The sequence below is a fragment of the Emydura macquarii genome, unplaced genomic scaffold, assembly GCF_026122565.2.
Source record: "Emydura macquarii macquarii isolate MOO-44397 ecotype Brisbane River unplaced genomic scaffold, CSIRO-AGI_Emac_v2 contig_71, whole genome shotgun sequence".
NCBI lineage: Eukaryota > Metazoa > Chordata > Testudines > Chelidae > Emydura > Emydura macquarii.
The window spans coordinates 6,338,431-6,363,339 of NW_027130208.1; the positions used below are offsets into that span (position 1 = coordinate 6,338,431).

At 45.3% G+C, this 24,909-nt stretch overlaps 1 protein-coding gene across 1 annotated transcript in view; it reads right to left on the reverse strand.

Annotated features, from left to right (window-relative positions):
* LRIG1 (leucine rich repeats and immunoglobulin like domains 1) overlaps positions 1-24,909 on the reverse strand; it is a 120,522-nt gene that overhangs the window by 22,686 nt on the left and 72,927 nt on the right. The window contains exons 4-9 of the mRNA XM_067542082.1: positions 15,736-15,873; positions 14,431-14,574; positions 11,673-11,816; positions 10,762-10,905; positions 6,350-6,493; positions 1,787-1,867 (exon numbers count right to left, since the gene is read on the reverse strand). Of these exons, the coding sequence (XP_067398183.1) occupies positions 1,787-1,867; positions 6,350-6,493; positions 10,762-10,905; positions 11,673-11,816; positions 14,431-14,574; positions 15,736-15,873 (795 nt within the window). The remainder of the gene's footprint in view (positions 1-1,786; positions 1,868-6,349; positions 6,494-10,761; positions 10,906-11,672; positions 11,817-14,430; positions 14,575-15,735; positions 15,874-24,909) is intronic.

The following is a 24,909-nucleotide window of genomic DNA, read 5'->3' on the forward strand; positions in this document are numbered from 1 at the left end:
AACCCCCAATCCTGCAACCTTCACACGACTTCTCTGCCGCGGCCCCTCAGCCGTGAGTCCCTCCATTCCCCTCCCATCTTCCACTCTGACTCCTTTGGCCCCTTCTCACACCTTGACCTTTCTTCTCCCCTTAGCCCCTGGCGCTCCCCTCACTCCCACAGCTGCTGCTCTGTCTGCTCCTGTGCCAATGACCGCCTCTGAGGGATGCCCCCTGATCACGAGGACTTCCTCCACCACGGGTCTCTTCTCCGTTCCTACCCTCTCCCCTGCCAGGGGTGCTGCCTTCTCCCGCTCCTCTACTCCCTCGCCCACAACCTCATCTGCTAAACCCCACCCTTTGACTCCCTCCTCAAACTCTCCCTCGCTGCCCCCCGTGCGCCTCCTGCCACACACAGGACCTCACCAGCTTCTTTAGATAAAGGAAGCTATCAGCAAAATCAGCCAAGAGGTTCCCTCACCTACCACTGGCTTTCTGTGCTTTCTCCGGTGACTACCACAATCTCCTGCCCACCTGCCCGTCATCTCTAACCAATATTCTCCTGATCTCCCTCACTCATGTTCTCAACCCCTCCCTTGCCCTCTGGCTCATTCTACTCACCAAAATGCTCTGGTCTTTCCTCATCCTCCCCCACCTGCCTCACTAACCCCCACCCCACCTCCCCTTCATCTTTAAGTTGGTCAAATGCCTTCTACACCCACGAGGGCAAGTTCCTCTTCTCCAACTCCGTCAGGTTCCCACCACTCCACTGAAACCACTCTTGGAAAGATCTCTAATGACAGAGAGACAATGGACCGGTTGCTGAGATTCATACCAGCCACCTGCTAGCATGTAGCGCACCCCTGGCATGTCAGCATCAGAGACAGAGCGATGGGGGAGGTGAAAACTCAAACAGAGGCAAGAAGTAATAATTAAGAGATTCCCAATTAGTCACAAGCCGTCAGAAACCTGCCTGACAGGATTGATTATAGACAGCTGATTTCAAATATCCTTCTCCATGCAATCCCTCCAAAAGGAGAAACGGAACAATTTAACAAGGAACTCAAGCACCTAGCCATTCAGAAATCAACAGTGGGCTGAATATCTGCACAGCTCAAACCATATACAAGTATTTGCAATATATATTTTCTTGCACATTCTTCTCGAAACACTCAGTTTTCTTTTTCTCCCTTGGAGAGTTTTTGCCAGATAGGGGCACGTATCCTTACCACCCACATGAGCTCCACAAAGTAATCACAAGACCACTCGTAAATAAAACTGCACAAAGAAGTTCTGCATCCCTCGTGAAACTGATGGGTCATATACTGAAAAAAACAGCAGCAAAATCCCCAAAAGACGGATGTTTGTCCCATTCACTTAAACTGCGAAGTGCACCATGTATTAAGTGTATCCCTGAGATTTTTCTCCTGGGTTTTTTGCCTTTTGGTTAGAGGCTGTGCATCACTCAGTGATTGTGTCCAACTTGAAAAGGAAGCTTTTTCCCTCGATTTTTGTAGACGAAGTACAACTGACCTGTGCTCCGTCTGACAGGACAAATCCACCAGCTTGTTTCTACTACCATTAAATGAGAGACAGGGAATATTCAGCTGCTCTAACAGCATGAGGTTCACTTCTATGAAACAAAAACATGGCATTTACACCCATTTAGTGAATCTGGGGGCTGTCCTGTCTCATACTTTCTTCCGATTTTTCCTTGTTCCCAAAGAACAAAGTCTGCGTAAGAAACCCTCCCTTCCCACCCCCTTCACATAAGGAGCTCAACGGCGCGTCTGAAGGTGGGATACTCACAGCTTGCTTAGGTTTTCAAGGCCTGTAAAGGCCCCATTGGTGTCTTCTATTGTGCCTGAAATCTCGTTATGGTCCAGGTCCCTGGGGAGAAGACAAAAGAAAGCTCACAATCAATTTCTCAGTCCTGGGCTCACCATTAAAGAACTAAAGAAAAAAGTTTGGGAAAAGCTTCCAAAGAGCTTCCCATTTTGTCCTTGCAGTAAATCTGCAGAGTTAATCAACTTTGTCTGAGCAGACCCAACTACGTTTACATTACTTTTCTTGCACTGAAGAAAGAACTCTGGGCCATTAGTAACTGATGCTTTCCAATCTGATCCGCCCTTGCTACTTTAAAGGTAACGTGCAGTGGATTTTTAAAATCTGAGTTTATGCCCTTTTCTACTTCTTTGTGCTGTATGGAGTAGTCCGAGGGGGGGGGGGGGGGAGGGAGGGATTTCCCCCCAAAGAGAAGTTTGTTCTGCCTTTAAAAAAAAAAAACCCCAGGGTCACAGGAATTGTCAAAATGGATCAGGCGCAAGATCCCTCTAGCTGGATATTCTGTTTTCAACAGTGGACAGCACCCTATGCCTTAAAGGAAGATCTAAGACTCGCATAATACACAGATGTGGGATAATCAGTGCCCCACAGTAGGTTTCATCTTGATGTCTAATAGTCAGAGATCCTGGCTTAAATCCTGAAACATGAGCTTTAATATCCCTTCCAAAATTTTTTTAATAATTAATGGGGCAACTCTGGATATTCTTGTCATCCACATATATGTTCAGTCCCTTTTTGAATCTTGTTACATTTTTGGCCTCCATGACTTCCTGTAGCAATGAGTTCCACAGAGAAATTTAGCAGCATAACTATACTGGCATAATGATAGTGTTATAACTCCCCAGGCAGTCACTCTTATTGTTGAATAAAGAGGGCCTCTTTCCAGGTTATTTTTCAACATGTTCATTAGTTACTGGAGTTCAATGGATCTTAATGAAAACAAGCAACTAAAATAACCATCAAAGATTTTTAAACGGTTTGACTAAAACACTTTTCCCCTCTCAGCCCTTGAATCTCCAGGTAGCAGAGTGTCTTTCAGCACAGACAGAACTTGAGAGTTTCTAATGTTCTTTGAAAAAATAAATAAAATAAATACACTTTTAGGCCTTTTAACAACACAGGGAAGCAAAAACCCCACAACACAAAAACCCACCCCCACAAATCCATTATTTTCTTTGCACCTTAAAAGGTTATTAGAAGAACCGAGTGTTCCAAACAGGGTTTCTTTCTTTCTTTCAGTTTGTGAGATACATGAGATGAGAACTGAAGAATCCCATGAAATGCACACAGCCCTCTACCCCAGACTTCCTTAGCCAGCACTGGACTGAACTTTTGCCACAGGTACCCAATTAACCGCAGTCTCTGCTGCTAGCAGTGATTTCTCGGCTTTTCAACACAAACTGAAGTTGTGAAAAGAAGTGGCCATTTCTTAGCTGGCGTCAGTATCAGACCGGCGTCCCACGTCTGAGGGCGACACCAGCCCAAGCAGCGTAGTTGTGCCTGTCGGTGTGACCTGTGGGTAGAACCATGCCAAGCGGGCGGCAAAATAACCATGCAGTAGGGTGTGGGTGCAAACAATGCTGCAGTGGCAGTCGGGGAGAGACAAGTGAGAACAGAGAAGAGAGGCAGGGTCTGGGGGGAGACTTGCCATGATGTACTGCAGGATGTTGGGAGGACAGCGTTACATACATTGGATTATAAAAGTTTCACCTTTTAGGACTAAGTCTTTTAATTTCTACCATTTTCACACTGTAAATTAACTAACCCTCCTGGCTTGCAGCTCAGGTCCTGTTTTCTGGGATACACGAATAAATCCTCTAATTCCTGGAGATTTGTCCTGAGGCCAATTCTACCCCATCCATCCCTGCCACTGTCTTTGGGACCACTAGCCTTCTGGCCTCTTCCCAGTGTGAGAGCAGACAGGAGGGAGCTGTTGAGAACGTTTGAGATCTCTGACACATACTTTTACTGAGTGAGTGTCACAGTGTGTTTTCTTGAAAAAAGGAAAAGAAAACAGCCCGCTTGTCGCTGTGCTTGTTCTCTCAAAGGAAGCTGAAAGGCTGAGTGTTGGGGGCGGGGGGAGGAGGATGGGGGGAGGGGATGTGTTTTTTCAAATGGACAAAAAAAACCAGAGAGCGTGGGTATTCTGGCCCGGCTCTCTCTGTATTCAGCTCCTCTTCTCTCCCAGCCCCTCTTGCCAATTTCCTATTGTTTCTGGCTGGCTGAGCCTGAATGCTTGCTGCCTTGTTAATCATTACACTGTGAGGTCCCCAGGCCTGACCTCTGTTTGAATAGCTCCACATTTCGGCAGTTTCACACCCACCAAAGGCTTGTCAACAATAGGCCATAATTAAAGCATGCTCGGGTCTTTTTCACCAGGTGCAGGACCCAATAGCCTTCCTCTTTATTCAATTAGAACTCACTCTCTTTTCCCCTTGCACTGGGCACAAAAGAGGCTCAGCATTCACTGCAAAGGGCAGAGATTTACCAGTTCCCGCTCCCCTAGTTTTTCTTTGGAAGACTTTAGTCCCAGCACTGACAGCTGCCTGGGAGAAGGCCCTCCCTGAATGCCAGTGGTTGAAAGGCTTAGGCTTTAAAAAAAAATAAATAAAAGGAATCACTTTTCAGTCACTTCCTCCAGTGTGAAACTCAATAAAGGAATAAATAAGATGTGTCCAGTACAGTAAGCGGGGAGGGGAAGCGCCTCTGTTCTGACTTCCTTTTCATTAATGAAAACATAAAGGGGCTCAGGGAAGAGGAATAAAAGTATCAAGCTGTATTTCTTTGTAAAAAAACCAGAATAAAATCAATCCGCTGAACACAACTGGCCTTGAAGGCTGAGCTGTTAAACAGGTACGAGGGACTTCACGGCAACTGAGACTCAAGAAGCCGTGCGGGCAAAACGTTTCAGGAGTGGGCCAGGCCCTCAGCCGATGTAGATGGAAGGAGCTGCACAGACAATGCTGGAGTAAGCTGTCAAAGGAAGCGATGGGCTCTTCGCATCAAGACTGGCTGACTTTCTGGCTCATCCGCTTTAGTCAGACGCAAGTTACGAGGCTCCATCAGCGAGCGGCAGCTCTGACACTGGGTGAAATTCAATGGCTTGCATCACACAGGAAGTCAGACGAGATGGTCTAATGGTTCCGACTGGCCTTAAAAGCCATGTAACTATGATGATGAATCCATCATCGCCAGCCTGAGGATCTGGGCCAGGCTGCTCTTTTCCAACACCACCCTGTGTGATCCCCTGCTTCGTTCTGTCCTCATCTGGTCAACTTGCAGGGATACTCCCTGAAACACAAGTCAATCAGCTAACGAGGGCAGAGGAATGGGTCATTTCCCATGCTATGCCAGGGCACTTTGAAGCACTCTCTTTATAAAGCGGCAGTCGGTTCACCTGCGTCCCAGACAGGGCGTCAAATCAACACACAGTTTCACAAACAAAAAGGGGCCCGATCCTGCTCCCACGGAAGTCAATGGGGAGACTCCCAGTGACTTTCATGGATTTGGGGCGCATAAAAAACGCAAGGCCGCCATCATCCGATTGGCTAATCAGGCAATTTTTCTCCGTCTCATGCTGGCCATTAAGCGTGTCACTTGCAGCATCCATTGTCTTGTCAGTCGTATTGTCTGGACCCAAGACTGAGTGCAGCTTTGTGAACGATTCTCCTCCATGTCTGCAAGTCGTCATCTCTCTAGCCCTACGCTGAATCTCACTGCTTTTGCCAGTCAGCTTTCAGTGTTATTTTAGGATAGATTTTTATATTACATTTATTGGTAAATAAAATAAAATAAATGCATGTAAAAATGCTTGGGCAATGGGAAGATTCTCCTTCATGTGTATTGGATTTACAGTGGAACCAAAACTGGTTTCTTAAGATTCTGCCCTTTTATGAGGTGCTCCAACTAACACTGGATCTACACAACCTCATCAAACCCAAAAGGAGAGCATGGGAAAATGCTGCTGTTAGAGTTGAAGAAGGGTTCAGAGATCAGGGCTTTCAACAATGCATTTAGCTTAGCACATTCTGCTCTGCCAGGCTTAAACCCTGAAAGGTGAATCACAAAAACCATGCATCTAAAACAGACCACTCATGAAATATTTTGCCCCTTGACCAGCAAAGAAATTCGTGTTATCCAAGTGCAGAGCTAAGATTTTGAATATTAATAATTTTGCTCTGCACTTTTAAAGCTCCTTTCAGGCTAGGATCAAACAGCAACATTCAATAGTCGAGGCACTGTCCATAAGGGATACATCGTGATCCCTTCGCTCCTCAGCACTGAAATACGGCTACTTCTGGGGTAAAACACAACAGCTGCTTAACAGCGCACAGGAACACCCAGGAGAATTTACAACTGTAAAGGAAGGAAGAATGCAGGATCCAAATGAAAAGTGCAGAGGGAGACTTGGCAGAAAAATTAATCTCCCTTGTTAGTCAGGGCAGCAAGGTGAGCTGCTTGGGTGAGTGTGTGTAAAAACGTGGAGGGAACGGAGGGGTCAGTCAAGACACAGCCAGGGTAACTTACAGAACACGCAGGTTTTTGAGTCCTTTGAAAGCTCCCTCTGCGATATGGTTGATGGAATTGTGGCTGAGGCGCAATATATGCAGTCCTCCCAGGTCTCCCAAGCTCCCTTCATCCAGTCTGGTCAGGTTGTTATAGGACAACACTCTAAAGAGACAACCAAAGAGAAATCCCATCAGTCTATGCAATAGCCACACAGTCTCCAAGCACATCTATGTCTCAAGTGCAGCGCCTACAAAACAGAGTTATTGGAGGGAGGCAGGACAGGTGAGTTAAGTGAAAGCCAGGCGGGGGGAAAAACAGGATAGCAGTCTGCAAATACCACCAAGGGAAGAGGGGATGACACGGAGCATAACGAGGGGCGGATCAGGCACTAAGCGTGAGTCAGTCTCCGGTTAGGATTCTAGGACACACAGGCAACAGCATCCACCAGGTTCGTGCCCAATCTCAACTCGCAGCTGGACCCGAAGGGATAAGCGTGAAGCCAATCACCCTTCCCTCCTCCTCCCTCTGAGGCTGCAAGATGCTGTCAGCTTCAGACAGGAGGATGCTGAAATCAATCCAGGTTCTTCGCATGGTCTGGCTATTGCAGTCAGAAGGTATCTCATCTTCACTCACTCCTGCGATGGGAGCCCCTGGGTGTTTCCACCACTTCCCCAGCCCCAGTCGAAAGCACAGGCCAAAGCAATGTCACTATGCAGCCACTGAACATGTAGCAACGGACATTTGAATATTCCCCCTCTGTGCAAAGCAAAGGTCACCTATTGCAACCCTCCTCCAGTCCCTCTGCCCTCTATCTCTGAGTGCAAAGCATGCTGCAGATCCCCTAGACCAGTGGTTCTCCACCTTTCCAGACTACTGCACCCATTTCCGGAGTCTGATTTGTCTTGCCTACCCCCAAGTTTCAGCTCATTTAAAAAACTACTTGCTTACAAAATCAGACATAAAAAATACAAAAGTGTTACAGCGCACTAGTACTGAAAAATGGCTGACTCTCATTTCTACCATATCAGTATCAAATCAATCAACTGGAATATAAATATCGTACTTACATCGCAGTGGATAGTATTTAGAGCAGTATAAGCAGGTGGTATGAAATTTTAGTTTGCAGTGACTTCGCTAGTGCTTTTTGTGTCACCTATTGCAAAACTACGCAAATACCTAGATGAGTTGATGTACCCCCTGGAAGATCTCTGCGTATCCTGGGGGTACATGTGCCCCCGGTTGAGAACCACTGCCTTAGACTAACAGGAGTGACTAATATTGGAGGACTTTCTTGGTTTTCATCCATCATTTTCCCCTCGCACGTGATCAGTCTGTTTTTTTTTTAATACTGCTCCCTTGCAATGTGGTAGCTGGTACTAAGAAAACAGGATAGCAGATACCTCTCCAGGCAGGCAGTGCAAAGGATACGAGAAGGTACCTTGGACCAGCCAACAGGAGGAAAAGCAGGGAATGCTGCAAGCAATCACCAACTCCTTAGGCAATAAATTTGCACTGGTGACTAAATAAGGCCCACCATTGGGGTGAGGATGCATATCCATTCCCTCCCCACCAATGGTTTGGCATCGAACCCAGCTGAGCAGATCCAGAAAGTTGGCCCACAGGATGGGTGGGCTAAAGACCCAATGAAAGTCATTGGAACCTGTGCTCCTAAATCATTTAGGTACCTTTGAAAATCCCACCCAGTTTGCTCTGGCCAAATACTGAAGTTCGTTGTAAAATGGGCAATGAAAACAATCCCTCAGCTTTTTCCAAACCTCCAAATCCCCTGTATAGCCCCGCCTCTGACCCAGCCCACTTAAAAATGTGTCGAGGGCGCACATGAAAGTTACTGCACAAGCCAAAACCTAAGTCAAAACAGACATATATTCTTAAGCACCGCAAGTGTCATTTACTTGGCAAATGAGCCGTCTGTCTTTTAAATGTGTGAGCAGGAAGGCATTGGAAGAAATTCAGCAGAGATTAATGAGTTCCAAAAAGGCATAGGACAACATACTTTCGTTCCTAAAGAAGCTGTAGTGTTAGGTATGAAGAACTGGCAGCCGATCAAAATTATGTCCTCACCTGCGATTAAAGAATTTGGCTTAACCACCCTCTGACACACGCACGCATGCACAACCCAGTGCTAGAAAGTAATCCTAAACCTGGCTAGGGAAAAAGAATAGTTTCCTTTGATATCACCCAGAAGGGTTCTGCTACGACTGATAAAGGCACGTTTTCTTCAGGTTTTCCTGACTTCACTTGAAGATGGACAGCAGCAAGCTTTAGAATATCTGTGGGTCTGGTACAATCAGCTGGAGAGTTTCAGATGCTAAACACCTGGTCTTCAGCACGCTCATGTCTTAGCCTCCCACTCATGGAACAGGCTGATTTACAAAACAGTCCATTTTCCTCCTCAGTAGTTTACATTAGCCAGATTGGGAGAGAAGTAGGCAGGTCTGCACTGCTTACCCCACATTTCCATCACTCTACCAGGAGAGAGAAACTGCTGGCATTCTGCTCCTGCAGCGTGGTATTTTTGAACAGCCTGTCTAAAAAGCTCTCCTTGGCTGGTGGCAAGTGGTGTGAGTGTGGAGTAGAGAGCAGAGGGAGTGATAATAATAGGAAAACTGAAAGTTGCTGATCTACATTAGGGTGCATTGCATTTTCCATGAAGTGTCATTCCCATTTAATCAAACTGCCGATAATGGCCTTCATTTTTTTTTAAAGGTCTCTGCCCCGCTCTGCATTTTTGTTTGGTGCATTTATCCCTGCATATTATGCTTGCAACTGGTGGGTTTATTCCAGGGTAGATGTCCAACTACTTGATTTGCAGGCACAATCAAACATTTAAGACACCTATATGGTGGCATAAGTTTTCTTTTGTTTCACATCTTCTGTACCAGTCCAGATGCTTGGGCTACATATTTCCTCCCAACCAGAAGATGGAGACAAAAGCACACAACCTTTTAATGACATCATACTCGCCTTCCCTCACATGGAACATTTTGCAAAGGTGTGTGCTACGGTCCAAGTGGCTACCTTACAAACCAAATATGGTTTCCCCCACTTTCAGAACCAGTCCCATTCAGGCTGAGCACATCTGAATGGCCCTGGCACTTCTTTCTCAGCAGCAACGTATGCCTCCGATCATTTCCTTAATCTCCTTCCAGACCCATGAGTAGGCTGAAAACTGTGGTTCTCCTTAGTCCAGGATGCAGGATAAATATCCTGTGTGACTCTAAATTTGGCCATTCCACCCAGAAAGAGCTACTCCTCCCTATAAATATCCAAAGAATGAATACTTCCTTCTTTCTGATTCTTTAGGTTTGAGCAGGGCGTGTGTGAGGCAATGTGCTGACTCAGACAGAAGGCCACTGGGCCTCAGCTCTGAAGTCTGAGTAAGTTCTTAGCACCACTTGGAGCTAGTGAAATATCAAACTTGGTTCTTTCCACAGAGTAGCCTGCAGATATCAGGCGACATGCAGGGCATATCGCTACAAGGGGGAGTATCTTTCAGGGCAGCCAGCCTCAGACTATGTCTGAAAAACGAGATGAAACTGTTTTCTCCTACAATATTTCTCGTCATCAAAAAATTTCTAAATTGGAGATCTTGTATCTTTCTCAATGGAAAGGAGAACTCTGAAAACCTTTATCTTGAGAAGATCTTCTCTAGGAATTACTCTTGGGGAAGTTCCCTGGCCTGTGTAATATAGGAGATCAGATTAGATAATCACTACGGTCACTAGGTCTTGGAATCTATGACTCTCCCAGCACCTGGCAGGATAAGAACTTAAAGCAGGCGCTATGGTTCTATCGTAAAACTGAACTTGTCAAGTTTTCCTTTTGAAAACAAACCTCTATTGTGTTTTCTAACCAGACATTCGAACATGTGGGAGTGATTGCTATTCCTGTGAATACCGCCAGATCCCAAATGTGTATCTTCATCAGAGCATCAGCAACGACAGAGACGCCGACATCTCTCCCCCAAGGCTGTCAGCAGCAGCGTACATTTTTATTTATCAAAGAGACTGCAAATGAAATGTTTACAGCTGGGAATCTCAGGAGAATGAGGCCAGCATGTTTACCTCCCAACAAATGAGTCCTATAGTAAGAGTAATCTATAAACAGAAAACACTTCATTCATTGCTTTTGAGGTCAGATCTCAGGTGGTTTAAATGTGATTATTTATTCGGTTAACTGTAAAATACAAACTAATCAAGCAAAGTTTCTGCCGAGCTGTATACTCGATTCAATGTAAAAGAACCCTGGTCTTGCAAGTAGATAACTTAAAAGCACTGGGGAGCCGCAAACTGTGACCTCAATCTGCCGTTTAGTCTCTGTCAACGACTGTGTATTTCTTTTAGCAGGTACTGTAAATGTCACGTTGCTGTAACTAACAAGGTCATTATGACTATCAGGAAGCAACTTACAGCTCATGCAGCTTCTGGCAGAATTTCCAGCTCTCAGGGTTGATGTCGGATATCAAGTTGTGACTGAGCTGAAGTTGGTGGAGAGATGAGAGGCCATAGAGAGAGCCGCTGTTCACTTGTGTCAGGCTGTTATACTCCAGGTGCCTATGAAGACAAGCCGTGTAAATGACAGACTATACAAACTGTCCGGAAGCAGCAGGCACATTCTGATGACATTTAGGACTTCCCAAAAGATCTAGAAAAATGTCTATAAAAAGGTTCGCTTATTTTATTTAAAACCAGCCCTGCACATCGCTACACATGTCCGAACATACCTGTGTACATGTGCGCGTGCATGCCAAGTAAGTAAACACAAGGACACGCAGGAGAAAAAGTGTGGAGCTATTTAATCATCCTTTGTTCAGATGTGAAAGCTGCCCCCCAAACACACTCCACACCTTTGCCCAGTATCAAACCAGGAGTTATTTCTCAGAGCTCTGTTGCAACAAAAGCTAAAGGGCTAATGAACAGTTCTCTGTTCAATTAGTGTAATCCAGTCAGACCCACCAGTCAAGTCCAGGCAGCCAAACTCAATACACTGGCACAGGAAGACAGTTTTCTGGAGAAAGGGGAAGGGTTATTTGCCGGAGGGACCAGGAGTGGCATTACGCTTTCCTTTCCTTTTACGATCGCCTCTTGCAAAGCAGCGTGGAGGTGACGCAGCAGAGCAGAGACTGGATATCGAGTGGGTGAGAGGCAGAACCAAAGACTGCAGAGCGCAAAAACCCTCCCCCTGCTGGGGTGTGACTGCAGGTCGTTTGTCGAGAGTGCCCCCCAGTCCCTGGCACCACTTGAGGCCAAGTGGGAGAAAGGAGGAGAGCCCAGGGGAAGTCTAGACTGCACAGAGAAAATAAATCTTTTCCCCAACTTACAGAACTTGCATCTTGGCCAGACCCCAGAAAGCCCCGTCAGTCAGTTTGCTTATGTTGTTGCGCTGTAGCTTCAGAATTTCTAAGCTGTCCAATCCGTGGAACGTCAGGCCTTCAATCAGGCGGATGCGATTCCGGTTTAGTTCCCTAAAATCACCAACACCGGAGAAATGTATTTAATCCCAGTCCTTTGTCATGAAATCATCTGCGTGACACACAATGAGGGTAGGAATGCCAACAACTTCTCCGTGAACTGTTCCCATGAGAAAGCAGAAAGGCATCGGAAACCGGGCAGGAAAGTCCACAGGGTCCATTCTCTCTTAAATAAACTCCTTCTTGAGCAAACTCCCATATAGGGCAATAAGTAAAATAGACATAGGCTAGTTATCTCTCCCCCCCCATATACTTTTCTGACAAGCCATTTCTACTTTTCATCCACTGAGTGCAATTTTTACGTGTAATCTGTTCCACCCGCAGAAGCACCATTTGAACCTATACAATTAGGGATCTGCACTATTTCCTTACAAATCTCTATTTATAAAGACTTGTATCAGGCCAGTGAAAATTTACTCCGACATAAACATATGTCAAGCGTCACCCCAGATGCAAATTTTATTAAATGTATTTAGATTTATTTAAATTTTATTACCCTTCATTAAGAAAGCAATAAAGAAAGAAACGAGAGGTTTCCAATGAGATCTCCAAAATGTTTTCTTTATTAAGCATCTTTTTCCCCCCCAACTCAGGAATGTTTCAATCAAACTTAGGAAATGTACCTGTTGTTTCCGTGCACTATACTCACCAGTAATACATGGGTATAACTGGGTGACTTGGGGTATGTCTACACTGCCGGGGCACTGATGCAGCAGGATCGATTGAGCGGGCTGTGGAGACCCGCACAATGGATCCCGGAAGTGCTCTCCAGTTAACGCAGTAAATCCACCCCCCGAAAAGGCTGCGTTGACCGGAGGCCGTTTCCCGCTGACACCGCGGTAAGGGAACGTTAGTAAGTCGACAGGAGATACGCAAGTCACGGTACATAGCTTGCATATCTCCCATCGTCAGCTGCCGGGAGTGTAGACCAGGCCTGAATTACCAATACCAAGGGCATTAGAACAGATAGTTATCGATCATGCCATGAGATAGATCTATGCATCAGGGTGAAACACCAGTCCCACTAAAGTCAGTGGCAAAACTCCCCTTGACTTCAGTAGGGGCAGGATTTCATCCAACATGGTGTACTAAGAATGGATGGATAGCTTTAAACAGGAAGGCCAAACTTTTGAACTACATTTAAGCATGCAAAAATGCCTGCGTTCCTGCATTGTGTGTACACAGCAGTGAACCTGGACACCAGCTTGCTGGGGTGCAAAACCAACCCAATGGAGGCCCCTGCTCCAATTCCTAGTGTCAGCCAAGGGGGCAGATGTCACACCAGCATGGGCAATACACGGGTTTTTGGGGGGCAGAAGCGGCTGTGACTGATTTTGGGGCTTTATGACTCAGCTTTAATGCTGTTTTAACATCCTTTTTGTGCCCACTTCCTGCTCTGCAGCGTTGCTAGTGATACTACTCAACCAGACTTCACCTGAAAGGTTACACACAATTAATTCTAAAACTCCGGCTACCCCATCGATACCACTTTGTATGCAGTTCTATACGGATAGATATCTGTTCCTTCCCGTATCCGTACGGGGAAAATTAGGAGGGAGATTTTCAAATGAGTCTAAGGGGCTTAAGAACTCAAAGCCCACTGACTTTTCATGGAATTTGTGCTCCTCAAAAGCTTAGGTGCTCTTCAAAACCTCCCGGAAGATGGCTAGTGCTGAAGGAAATGTGAATCCTGTAAGCATTCAAGGGCAAACTTACACCCATATACATATGCAGTCAAGCATCTCATAAGCAAACTTCCCCAGGGACAAGCAAAAGGCGGCTGGGTCGTGGGAGTAGTTTTTAACTAAAGCTTGAACAAAACTGTTCTTGGCACTTTAGGTTTACTTAATAGGGTGGTGATGGTTTGTCTTTTAGAAGTACTGGTTTCATTCTTATCTATGGTCTTTTGTACAAACAGGGCTTGATCCTAAGCCCACTGAATTCAGTGAAAAGATTTCAGTGGCCTTTAGATCAGGCCTGTAAAGGGGAAAAGTTAAACTATTAGATCGACTATTTGCACATAAAGCACATTTATAGATGCAGATGTGTATCTCTGCCTGTGTAGCTCACACTGCAGCACAGCCAAGACGATAGTAATGTGTGTGGTAACTCATCTAACGTACGGTTTTGTCAGCCCAAATACCACTGCCCAATTTAACAACCTTCCTTCGTTGCATTTTTATTGCCCCATAAAGATACCTGTGTGGTCTCGAAAACATAACACTGTCATTCAGCTCTTTCTGCCCACTTGCAAAACACATTTTTTCCCCAACCAAAAAAAATAAAATAATATAAAAATACCAGCTGCTTTTAGGGAAATAGATATACTTGATACTGTAAATAGCTAAGAGACCGATCAGTTACTCATCTAAAAAGAGTGACCTAAATAGGTGAAAAGGTACGAGACAGACAAACAAACACAGAAAAACCCCCATACACCCTCCTCATATGTTTTATTAGGTGTCGCCATAGGACTATTAAATATAGCTTATTCCAAGTTTTACAGATATAGGGTGAGGAAGGGTTGCATTTGGTGTGCATGTCCTCAGGGAAATTTGGTCTCCATAAAGTTTGCTCAACCTTAATTAAAGTGCACATTTCTACTCACAGTTGTGTCAGCCTGGGTAACTTGAATGCCTTAACAGGAAGCTGGGTGATCCTGTTTTTACTCAGCCGAAGTGTTAGCAGGGACCGTGACAGATTATCAAAAGCACCAGACTCCAGGGTGCTGATTCTGTTGCTCCCCAGGCAGCTGTAATAAATCAGCACAGAAAATGTAATGGTTGTGTCAGAGGCCTTCATTGTTCAGTTATCAGCATTTGCTTGGTCTCCAAACAGGCTGGTGACATTAGACACATTACCTTGGAATCGATCAGGTTTGGGGACAAATAAAAACAAACATGCTTTCCCGGAGCGCACTGCTAGCGCCTAGCAACGTAAGGTGCTGAGTGACCCTTACGAGGTGCTCGGCACCTTCTACTCCAATGAAGGAGACAGTCGGGGGAGGGAGGGCTCGCTATCAGACCCACAGCATACAAGGGGCCACCGGTATCACCCCGTTCTGCTGGCACCTGTTCCAAAAACGGACAGCCTCCAGACAATGGAAGTCCACAGCATACACGTTCATTATACACACTCAGGGCTCGGGAGCAGAACCTTTGGAGGCTGTTTTAAAGGAATGCTAAAGGATTGTTATTCCATGCCCTCTAGAAAACACACAATGTAGATCACTGGCTGCATACACATTAGGGTTATGCTGTATTTTTCCTGCACGGCTCAAGGGGTGCTGGTTTGGCTCCCCTGGACCGCTAGCACATAATGGCTATAAAAACAGGGTTGCCCAATGGCCATTTTAACGTGAATATGTGTTCATAAGGAAAACAGCCACTTTTCCCCAGACGCACGCATCTGATTTCAGAAGCAAGGCGCATACTTTAGGCTAGATAAACACCTGACCGGGATGGTCTCGGCTAGGTATGCTTAATCCCGCCTCAGTGTGGGGGTGGACTAGATGCCCTCTCTTCCAGCTTCCTGTTTCTAGGATTCCCATTATGGAAGAGCTGTCCCTGCTATGGATAGTTGTTTTGACTTCCGGTTTCCACAGCAATGCCGGCTGCCCGCACCTGAAGGGCGCACGTGCCTTTCTCTGTCACTGTACACTGTTCCGTGTGCAGTTAGCAAAATGATGTCCCTGCATTATTCACAAATACATCAGACAACAAAAAGACAAGGTTGGAGCGGGGGGGACAGCGAAACAGCTGGCTTGAGTTTTAATTCATTATTGCATTCAGAACCCAGAATTATAATCCTCTATTTGAAATGTTTGTTGCCAACTCTTTTTTAAAGGCAATCTGGAGGTCTCTTTTTTGCTGCGGTAACTCGACAACTGTTGTTCAGAACAAGAAAAACTTACAGCTCCTTTATGGGAAGTCCCTGCGGAAAGCAGCCGCTTCGTATTTCCGTGATGTCATTGGAACTCAGGTCCAAGGTTTCCAGGGCAACATAAGGCTTCAGTTGACTTGCTTCAATGCTTCGGATCCTGTTGTGACGCCTGAAACAGACAGGATGAGAATGGGAGAGAATCTAATTTCCTTACAGAAAAAAAATGAAACCAGAGAAAGCAATCGATTCCATCACTCGGCAGCTAGCTTTCCACACTGGTGTTTAATGTATTTCTGAAACAAGAGTCCAATCCGTAATCGGTGTCAGAGATACATACACTGGCTCCATGTTGCTTCTCTGGCTAGTCAGACTGTAGTAAATCACAAACGTGCAGATTTTTCTGTTTTGGTACAAGAATTTCTCTCCAACCATTGAGTCCACTGATGCATTTTCTTGCCAGAGATCTTGGCCCATTTCTGTATCCCCCTTCCATGCCTTAACTCCCAAGATAAATGTATTACGAATAAAGACCACAGGATTGGGATTCTCACACTGTCGGCTAATGACTTAGCAAATTGCCAAAATTCCACCATTACACATACAGGCTGGGATTTTTCAAAGGGAGATAAATAGGCACCAAAACCCCAGTGAAAGTCTCTGAGAGTTGTTTACCTAGTTCTGAGAGCCTTTTGAAAAGTCCCGTCTCTAGGCTACATTACAATGATTTCTAACACATAGAAACAGTATCCAAGGGCTTGATTCTGCAGTCGCTTCCTAGCACATTGTTTGCTACCCTAGACCAAACAGCATGCCTAGAATAACTCTCAGTTGTACTAAACATTGCACTCAGCAATGTTGTAAGATCTGGCCCCAAAGTAATGATCCAAGCCAGCTGCATTTTCGTCAATAGTCTGGAGATTGAACATTGAATTGTTCTTCTCACAGAAAGCATAACAAATCACTTACTGGATTTCCACAGCTGTCAAACAACTGAAGAGTTCCACACCTGTTTGCACCTGGAGAGTTTTGCTTTAAATAAAAGCTCTCCCTTTTCTTTCTAACTCCTTTTTGGCCTGGCTCAGTAGGAAGAGAACAGTCACCAACTTTTATATCTCTTTCTATATATATATATTGGGCACTAGACACAGAAGTAAAGCACGACCTGAAATGAATTTAGACCAGAGCGACCAGTCATTGATATTACCCGCAAGGTTGAAACAGACAGCTCTAAATAAAAACATTTCACAGACACTTGAGAACCTGTTGAATAATAAGAGATAGTAACGTGATTACAGATGAAAACTATGGCTTAATCACGCCAGCTCTCCTCTGAGTCTAAGCACACACTTAAAGGTGGGGGAGTGCGAAGGCAACAGCAAGCCAAAGCATTTTTGAATACAAAATGAGAAGGCTGGGCTCTCCTGACCAAGAGGAATCTCTTTTAAACAAACACTTGATCCAATGGGATCCAGTACTCACATGCAGGCATTTATCTTTGAACATATCCTTGCTATCTCCTGCTCTCTGTTTCAGGCCCTTTGTAAGTCCAGACAAAACCCTTTCATAAAAAAAACCCAGATTGTTTCTCCACAGATTCAGCTGGTGGTTTAAAGAGACACTGTCCAATTTAAATTAGTCAGTTTCAAACAATTCAAACATTCCTCTGTCTGATGAATTACCCCTGGAGCATTATAGGCCTGATTCCCATTTATGTCCAGGGTAAAATTATCAAAAGGTGCCTACATGACTTGAGAGTCCAAATCCCCATTGAAAGTCAAGGGGATTTAGGATCCTAAGTCACTTAGCTACTTTTTGAAAATTTTATTCTAAGGCTCTTTTTGCACCACTTGCTTTACGCTGCTAAAGTGTCTTAAACAAGCCTTAGAATAAATGAGAATCAAGCCCTGTGTCCTGAAATAAAAACAAAAAATCCTTAAAAACATTTGAAAAAAAATTATTTTTGCTCCCCTTGTCGATAAAAGTGTAAAAGTCTTTTCAGCAGGGAAGAAACAAACTTCGGCCTTTTCCTTCCTGCAATGAATTCTACATGAGAGGGATTCCCTGAGGCTATGTCTACAGGGCGATAAAAAGCCCCTGAAGCCTGAGTCAGCTGACCCAAACCACCCATGCGTTTTTTAATCCCCACATAGACATACCCAGTAAATTCGTGCTCATGGCCTGACTGTACATTCTGACTATATGTCTAAGGAAAAATAGTGAAATTGACTATGCAAAAGGGGCTGTCACACCCATAAATTAAAAACACATGGAGAAAAGAATCTCCCTTGCACCAACTGCTCTTTGTTAGTAATCCTAATTTGTCACTTCAGCAGGTTCCAATTTTCAGACCAAAATATGATTTTTCAAGATGACAGGATCCCTTCCGAATGAGTGCGATAATAGGTAATGTTAAAACAAACAGTGGCTAAGACCCCCAATTCAGGAAAACACCTAAGCACATGCCTAACTTTAAGCACGCACTTAAATCTGTTTCTGTTCAGCAAAGCATATGCTTAAAACATAAACCCAATCTTACATGCTTTGTTAAAACAGGGATAGACTTCAGCTCACGTTTCAAAGCTGTGCTGAACTAGGGACTATGCGTTCCGCTTGGATCCTCAGATCTACTGTTGTAACTACAATCAGAATCTAGCTGCAAATTAGCAGGGACTGTAGAGTCATACAAAAGAACATCGGGATCGTTACTAAACACCAAGGCAGTACGTCTGTAAGGGACTGAGAGCACGAAATGGGTTTGGATGTGAAAAGCAGTTCAGAAGAAGAAGCCAATGTCATTTTTTGGAATATTAATGTTACTGTATGCATATTGTGCATCTGAAGCACAACTTCCCAGCGTTTACCACATGGCCTAGTTTAAGACGGAAAGGAAAAGGTGGTAAAGTGGAAGATGCTATTTCGGCCTGAGCCACGTTCAAACAGTTTCCAGGTGACTTCTCTCCGTCCAGCTGTGTCTTTTTCTTGTGCTGCAGTTTGTGGACTAGGAGGGTGCATTATTTCACAACGGAAAGCCAGGCTTCTCTTTCTCCCTCTCAAAGATGGGCCAACTCCAATTGCAAGTAAGGATTCTTAAGCACCACCTCCAGCCAGCCCCAGCTGGGGAATGTCAGACAGTTTGCAGCGAGCACTGCGCCATCTCAGAACATCGCACTTCAAACAAAACCAGCCCCGATGACTTTTCCTATACACAGCGTGTGATATAAACACAACTGATTCCAAACCTTCACCAGCTTGATTACATTCTCTCTTTTATGCTTTCAATAGACACCAAAACATGCTTTAACCCTTCCTGTTACAGCTCGGGGCTTTTTAGCCCGGCTTCCTTCATTGCATTCCCAAGGCAATCTGAAAACAGAGTAAATTGTGAGGATGTTATGACCCTCTCTGCCCCCCTTAGCAGAGAGGGGGACTTGACTTGGTACGGTTATTTTAACTTCCTAGACTGCACAGATTATAGATGAAATTTTAATGAAAATGCCCGATCAGCCTTGAAACACCAATTAATGGCGCTCCCACAACCAATTTACCTCCAGGTATCACAGCCCCTGGGAACAATTTTACTGTCTCATTTCAGCCATTGTTACCTCGAGAGTACAAGAGGACTATGCTCAGTCTGAGACCTAGTGATCAGAGCCAGGACTGGCAGCCAAGTCCCTACCACTTAACTTCTACTTCCAGCTCTGACACTGTCTCATGCCTTGGGCAAGTCACTTAACCGTCTGTACCTACAGTTTATTCATCTGTAAAAGAAGGGTAATACTTGACCAAGCTAAACTCATTCAGGTCTGCAATGACTACGACATATATAGTCATGCTTGACCAACCTGATTGCCTTCTATGATGAGGTGACTGGCTCTGTGGATGTGGGGAGCGGTGAACATTACAGATCTTGACTTTAGCAACACTTTTGATACCGTCTCCCACAGTATTCTTGCCAGCAAGATAAAGAAACATGAGTTGGATGAATGGACTATAAGATGGATAGGAAGCTGGCTAGATCATCGGGCTCAACAGGTTCTAATCAACGGGCACTGCTATAGATGGGGACCGACTGGCTAGGCAGCAGTTCTGCAGAAAAGGATCTGGGGTTTACAGTGGACAAAAAGCTGGATATGAGTCAACAGTGTGCCCTTTTTGCCAGGAAGGCTAATGGCGTATTGAGCTGCATTAGGAGGAGCATTGCCAGCAGTTCGAGGGAAGTGATTATTCCCCTCTATTCAGCATTGGTGAGGCCACATATGGAATATTGTGTCCAGTTCTGGGCCCGCCATTACAGCTGTGGACAAATTGGAAAGAGTCCAGCAGAGGCCAATGAAAATAATTAGGGGGCTGGAGCACATGATTTATGAGGAGGGCTGAGGGAACTAGGCTTGTTTAGTCTGCAGAAGAGAAGAGTGAGGAGGGATTTAATAGCAGCCTTCAACTACCTGAAAGGGGGTTCCAGGGAGGATGGAGCTAGGCTGTTCTCTCAGGGGTGGCAGATGACAGAACAAGGAGCAACGGTTTCAAGTTGCAGTGGGGGAGGTCTAGGTTGGATATTAGGAAAAACTTTGTCATCAGGAGGATGGTGAAGCACTGGAATGGGTTACCTAGGGAGGTGATGGAATCTCCATCCTTAGAGGTTTTTAAGGCCTGGCTTGACAAAGCCCTGGCTGGGATGATTTAGTCAGGGTTATCAACAGATGCGCAATGAGCCCAGCCATTTGATGGCATCCTTGTAGGCTAGGTGGCGAGCCGGTAGCCCACTGCTGAAATAAGTCACTGAACACTCATCCAGGATATGTGACAGTCTGAAGTTGACTGCAGCTGCATTGCGGGTCATTAGAAAAACCCCACTGAAAGAGAGACTGGCCACACAGTTGCCCTGTCCTGTTTGAAACCGGTTAGGAGATGACCACAGGTGCCTGGGCAGATCAAAACCTGGTGGATCAATGGTTGGGTCAGTGACGAGAGGGAGGCAACGGATCGGCATTCACATTGCCTTCCCCATCAGTACCCAGCCTGAGCCGGGGAAGCTAATGATCCAAACCAGCGGACCAAATTTGGTGACAAATCCTGGTCACGTGCCCCCCATGTATCACCATCCTGCAGCTTTCAAGCCATTGGACTGGAGCTCTGACTTCTCCACCTTCACGTGAGGGCCTGTCGGCAGCTGAATGCAGCCTCATCTGTGTAACAACTGTAAAACCTTTTCAGGTGAAAGGTGCGAGATGAGCAAAACATTCTAAGCGCAAGGCAAACCCGCCCTTCTGGGCTACATCAGCTCTATGAGTCTTTGAACCAAGCGCCTTGCCCCACTGTCGTACATACTCAGCAGTACTACAAACGAGTCAGAGGAACCTCCCAAACCGTCTATTCCCGAACCCAGCCAAATGCTAAGAGCCAATTTCCAGCAAGCAGCGAATACTTCCTTGGCACTGCTCAATTGCTTAACATTTAAAAAGCAAATGGAATGTTCAAAGGAAACAAAGAGCAGGGGATAAGGAGAGGGGCTTGGTTTTTTTAAGTGGGGGGCTGGGAAAGACAGGTGGTGCAAGTTCAAAAGATCACAGCATTTCCAGGAATCCAGGCCTGTATTTTAGGGATAAAGTTACACCTTAATCTCAGTGGGTATCCTAGTGCTAAGTGTCTTAGTGAATATTTATGGATAAACAGGCTGGTGAGGCATTTTCCACTGGTACTAATTGGAGGAGAATTCACCTTCCACTGCTACAAAGGACATTTTTCATACAATAAAGTTGCACCGACCAGTTCAATTCAGGATGTGGTTAAAACCAGTGCAGAAAAAAATTGTTTGGACACCTTTATTTAGGTTTCAGTCAGGCTAATTTCAGTTTAGCTTCACTCTATTAGGAATCAGTTTAAGTTAAGCAGAAACAAGCCACTCTGCAGTGGAAAATAAGAGGGTTGGCACCAGTTTAAATCAGTTAAAAACTGATTTAAAAATTAGATCAGTGCAATTTTCTCAAAGAGACAAGGTCTGAGTCAATGCTCTCTGGGCTGTGTTAGCATGCAGTGCAAATGTTTAATGTGAGGGAAGAGTGGGGAGAAATCACATGTTTAGCCTTCATCTGGTATCAGTTTACAGTGCTGGCTGGGCTCTGGGGAAAAAAAATCCGAATACAGAAAACCTATTAAACCAACACCTGTTATAAGCATCAAAAATGCAATCAGGCTTCAAAAGAGAGAGAGACTTGAGAGAATGCGGCACTTCGGGTAGAGTTCTATTAATATTCAAACACATGCTCAGAATGAGCATAAAGGGGGAACTGAGGAACAGCGAGAGTGCAAAGAAATCTAGGGTCAAAAAGTCAGTTTTCACTCTTGGGGAATATCTTCAAAATGGTCAAGCACCAAAGAAGCTAGACCTCCTGGCCATGGAGAATTATAGGTGCTTACTACTGAAGGGCACCTACGGTCTGATGTCGGGGAAAGGCCAGGCAAGGAGGGTATGGTCAAGAGTTAGATCAAAGACAGTGTTACATGAGATGGATCAAATACACCATGACTAACTGATGCCTGGAATTACACCCCACCATTCTGCTCACTCTCTCCTGCAGCGACTCCCACCCCCATTCCCAGGGAGGTTAAAAGAGTCTGACAGCATCAAGACCTGGCTTCCCTTAGAAACATCGGAGAAGGTTCACGGGACAGATCACCATTGCACCCCGGACAGAAGTGCCATCGGGCTGAGGTCCAATGCCAGGGACTGCACAAGGTTCAGCCACACTTTCTCACTAGCCTGTGCTAAGTGGGCAGCTTTCTTCACAAGTTTGAGAGGGGCCTAAACAACCCATCTGTAGATGTGTGCTTTAATTTAAGACAAAAAATGACATTTCTAATAAACGTGGTCATGAAGGAAAGTCTCCACAGCTGAGCTGAATGCAAACCGATCTGCCATTGCCTTCCGGAGTCTGCAGTCAGGCATCTCTGGTGCCTCTGCTGATGCTCTTCGCTTTGCCAACCAGCAATAGAGTGAAACTTAAACTCAGGTTAGCCTGGCTCTGCTATTCAGCACCCCGAGGGCTGCAGCACATAATGGTCAAGGATCATGCCAGTTTCACAGTGCGTGGCTTAGCTGTGAGAATCAGTGGAGGCAGAGGCCATAGCTAATCAACAGGGAGGAGTATCCAAAAAACCCAAGAGGTTGGGTAAAGTAACAGAGACCTCCTGTTTCTCCCCTTCCAGCAGCAGCCATGATGAACAGACAGAAGGCTTAGAGCGGGAAGGAGAGCCAGGTTGTTCTCCCTTCCAGCAGTGGGAGAGTGGAGGGAGTAGAGTTTCAAATTCATCAGATAACTTAATCAGACACGGAGCCCTCATACAGGATAATGGGACTGCAGCACACTGGTAGAAATCTCAGCATCCTCCGTCTGCACATCAGCTCTGGGCAGCTGGGAGAAGGCAGGGCTTTCACTAAGACACTTCCTATGGACCTTGGTGGTACCTCCACCCTGCCCTGCGCCTACCTCGAACTATGTTGTGTGCAGGAAGTTCTTCAAGCACTGTCCCTGAACTGAGTAGAATTAGATATGGAGCATTTTCAGTTTGGTTGGATTGCATCTGACTGCTGCAAAATGAGGAACATGTAAAGCATCTACTTCCCCCTCCACCACATCTTTGAACCTAATTTAACCTGAATCATGGGGGTAAAGAAGGGAATGGTTCCCTTTTCCATCCTCAAATATTATGGGGCAGAGCCCCCGCTGGTGTACGTGGCTATAGCGCCATGGAAGTCAGCTGAAGATTTGTCCCTCGACAATTACTTTTGGTGTTCGCCTATATCTCTTTAAAGGAAAGAAAAAAGCCCTGAGAAAACTATAAATCAACTCAATGTCACTGGGGGGAGGGAGGGTAAATGTGTTTGTAAGTCAGTTCATATGTTCAGAACTACGCAATAAACCAGGAGGATAAAGCTTCTCATGTGACTATAAAATACTACTATTCAAACCTTTGTTCTTTCAAAGTATTTTATTCCAGCAGAACTCCACTGCTTTATTGGAGGCAAAATATTACCCCGGGCATGAAACCAGGCTAATTCTCTGAAGGGAAGCACCCGAGAAATGAACTGACTTGCCAAAGGATGTCCAGAAAGCTTGTGGCAGGGTTGCGCAGAGAGCCCAGTGCTTTAGACTCTTACTCCTATGTTTTAGCCACAAAACCATCCTTCTTCCTTCAAACTGAAATGGCTAAGTATTTACAAATAATAAATATTATGGATCCCGCTATAGAAATGGCCCTTTGCAGCCCCAACTTTCCCAGCAGGTTTGTCTAACTTGCATGTATTACATCAGTGTTTCTCAATGACCAATCTGTGGACCGGCACCAGTCCCTGAGATCTCCCTGACACAGTTTAGGAAGGCAGCAAGCCGGTCTCTGGCATCAAAAAGGTTGAGAAACACTGCACTACATCATGTCACTCTGCACATCACCACCTATAAGAGTTTGGGTTTTTTACCATCAGAACAACATACATATTTGTCAGTAGCCCAATCTTCCCACAATGAGCATGTGCTGTATTTATGTAAGGGAACAGTGCTGCTTTCATTCAGAACAAAATTGCGTGGGTTATTCTCTGCAAGGAAGCAAGTATCCATATAAGCAGCCTCCACTTTTCTCAGATGTTCTGAATCATTCATTCCCTGGGGAATTTTGGCATATTCTCATGCTGCTGCAGACATAGCCCCGGCTCTGTTTGTTCAGGTGGCGATCACATGCACAACAATAGACCAGTGGCAAAATGAGGGTCCTGCACAAGTTGTCTCAACCAGCTTCCTAACCAGATAATACACTCACGAATACTCACACACTTGGCAGTCCACTGCAGCCAATCTGTCTTTCACGGCAGAGGTATTCTAGGGCCTTCCATCTCCCCAGGGCTCCTTCTATTATATATTCTTTATATTTTGCATATTACAAAAATTCTTCCCAGTTTCTGTTGGGTTCTTACCACCATCGTGTGTAAGCACAAAGCAAGGAACACAAGTGGTATATCTATTCAAGCTAAATCCAATTTACTCCACGGACGCATGGCAGGAAGTCTATTCTATGCGCTATACGTCCTCTCCACAGACAATGCTACAAGCGTAGTAGTGTCTGAGCAACTGCGCTCACTAGTTTTTGGGTCTTCCTTAGTCAGGCTACATTTTGCCGGCGCGACAGCAGTTGAAGACGGACGCGTGTTAAG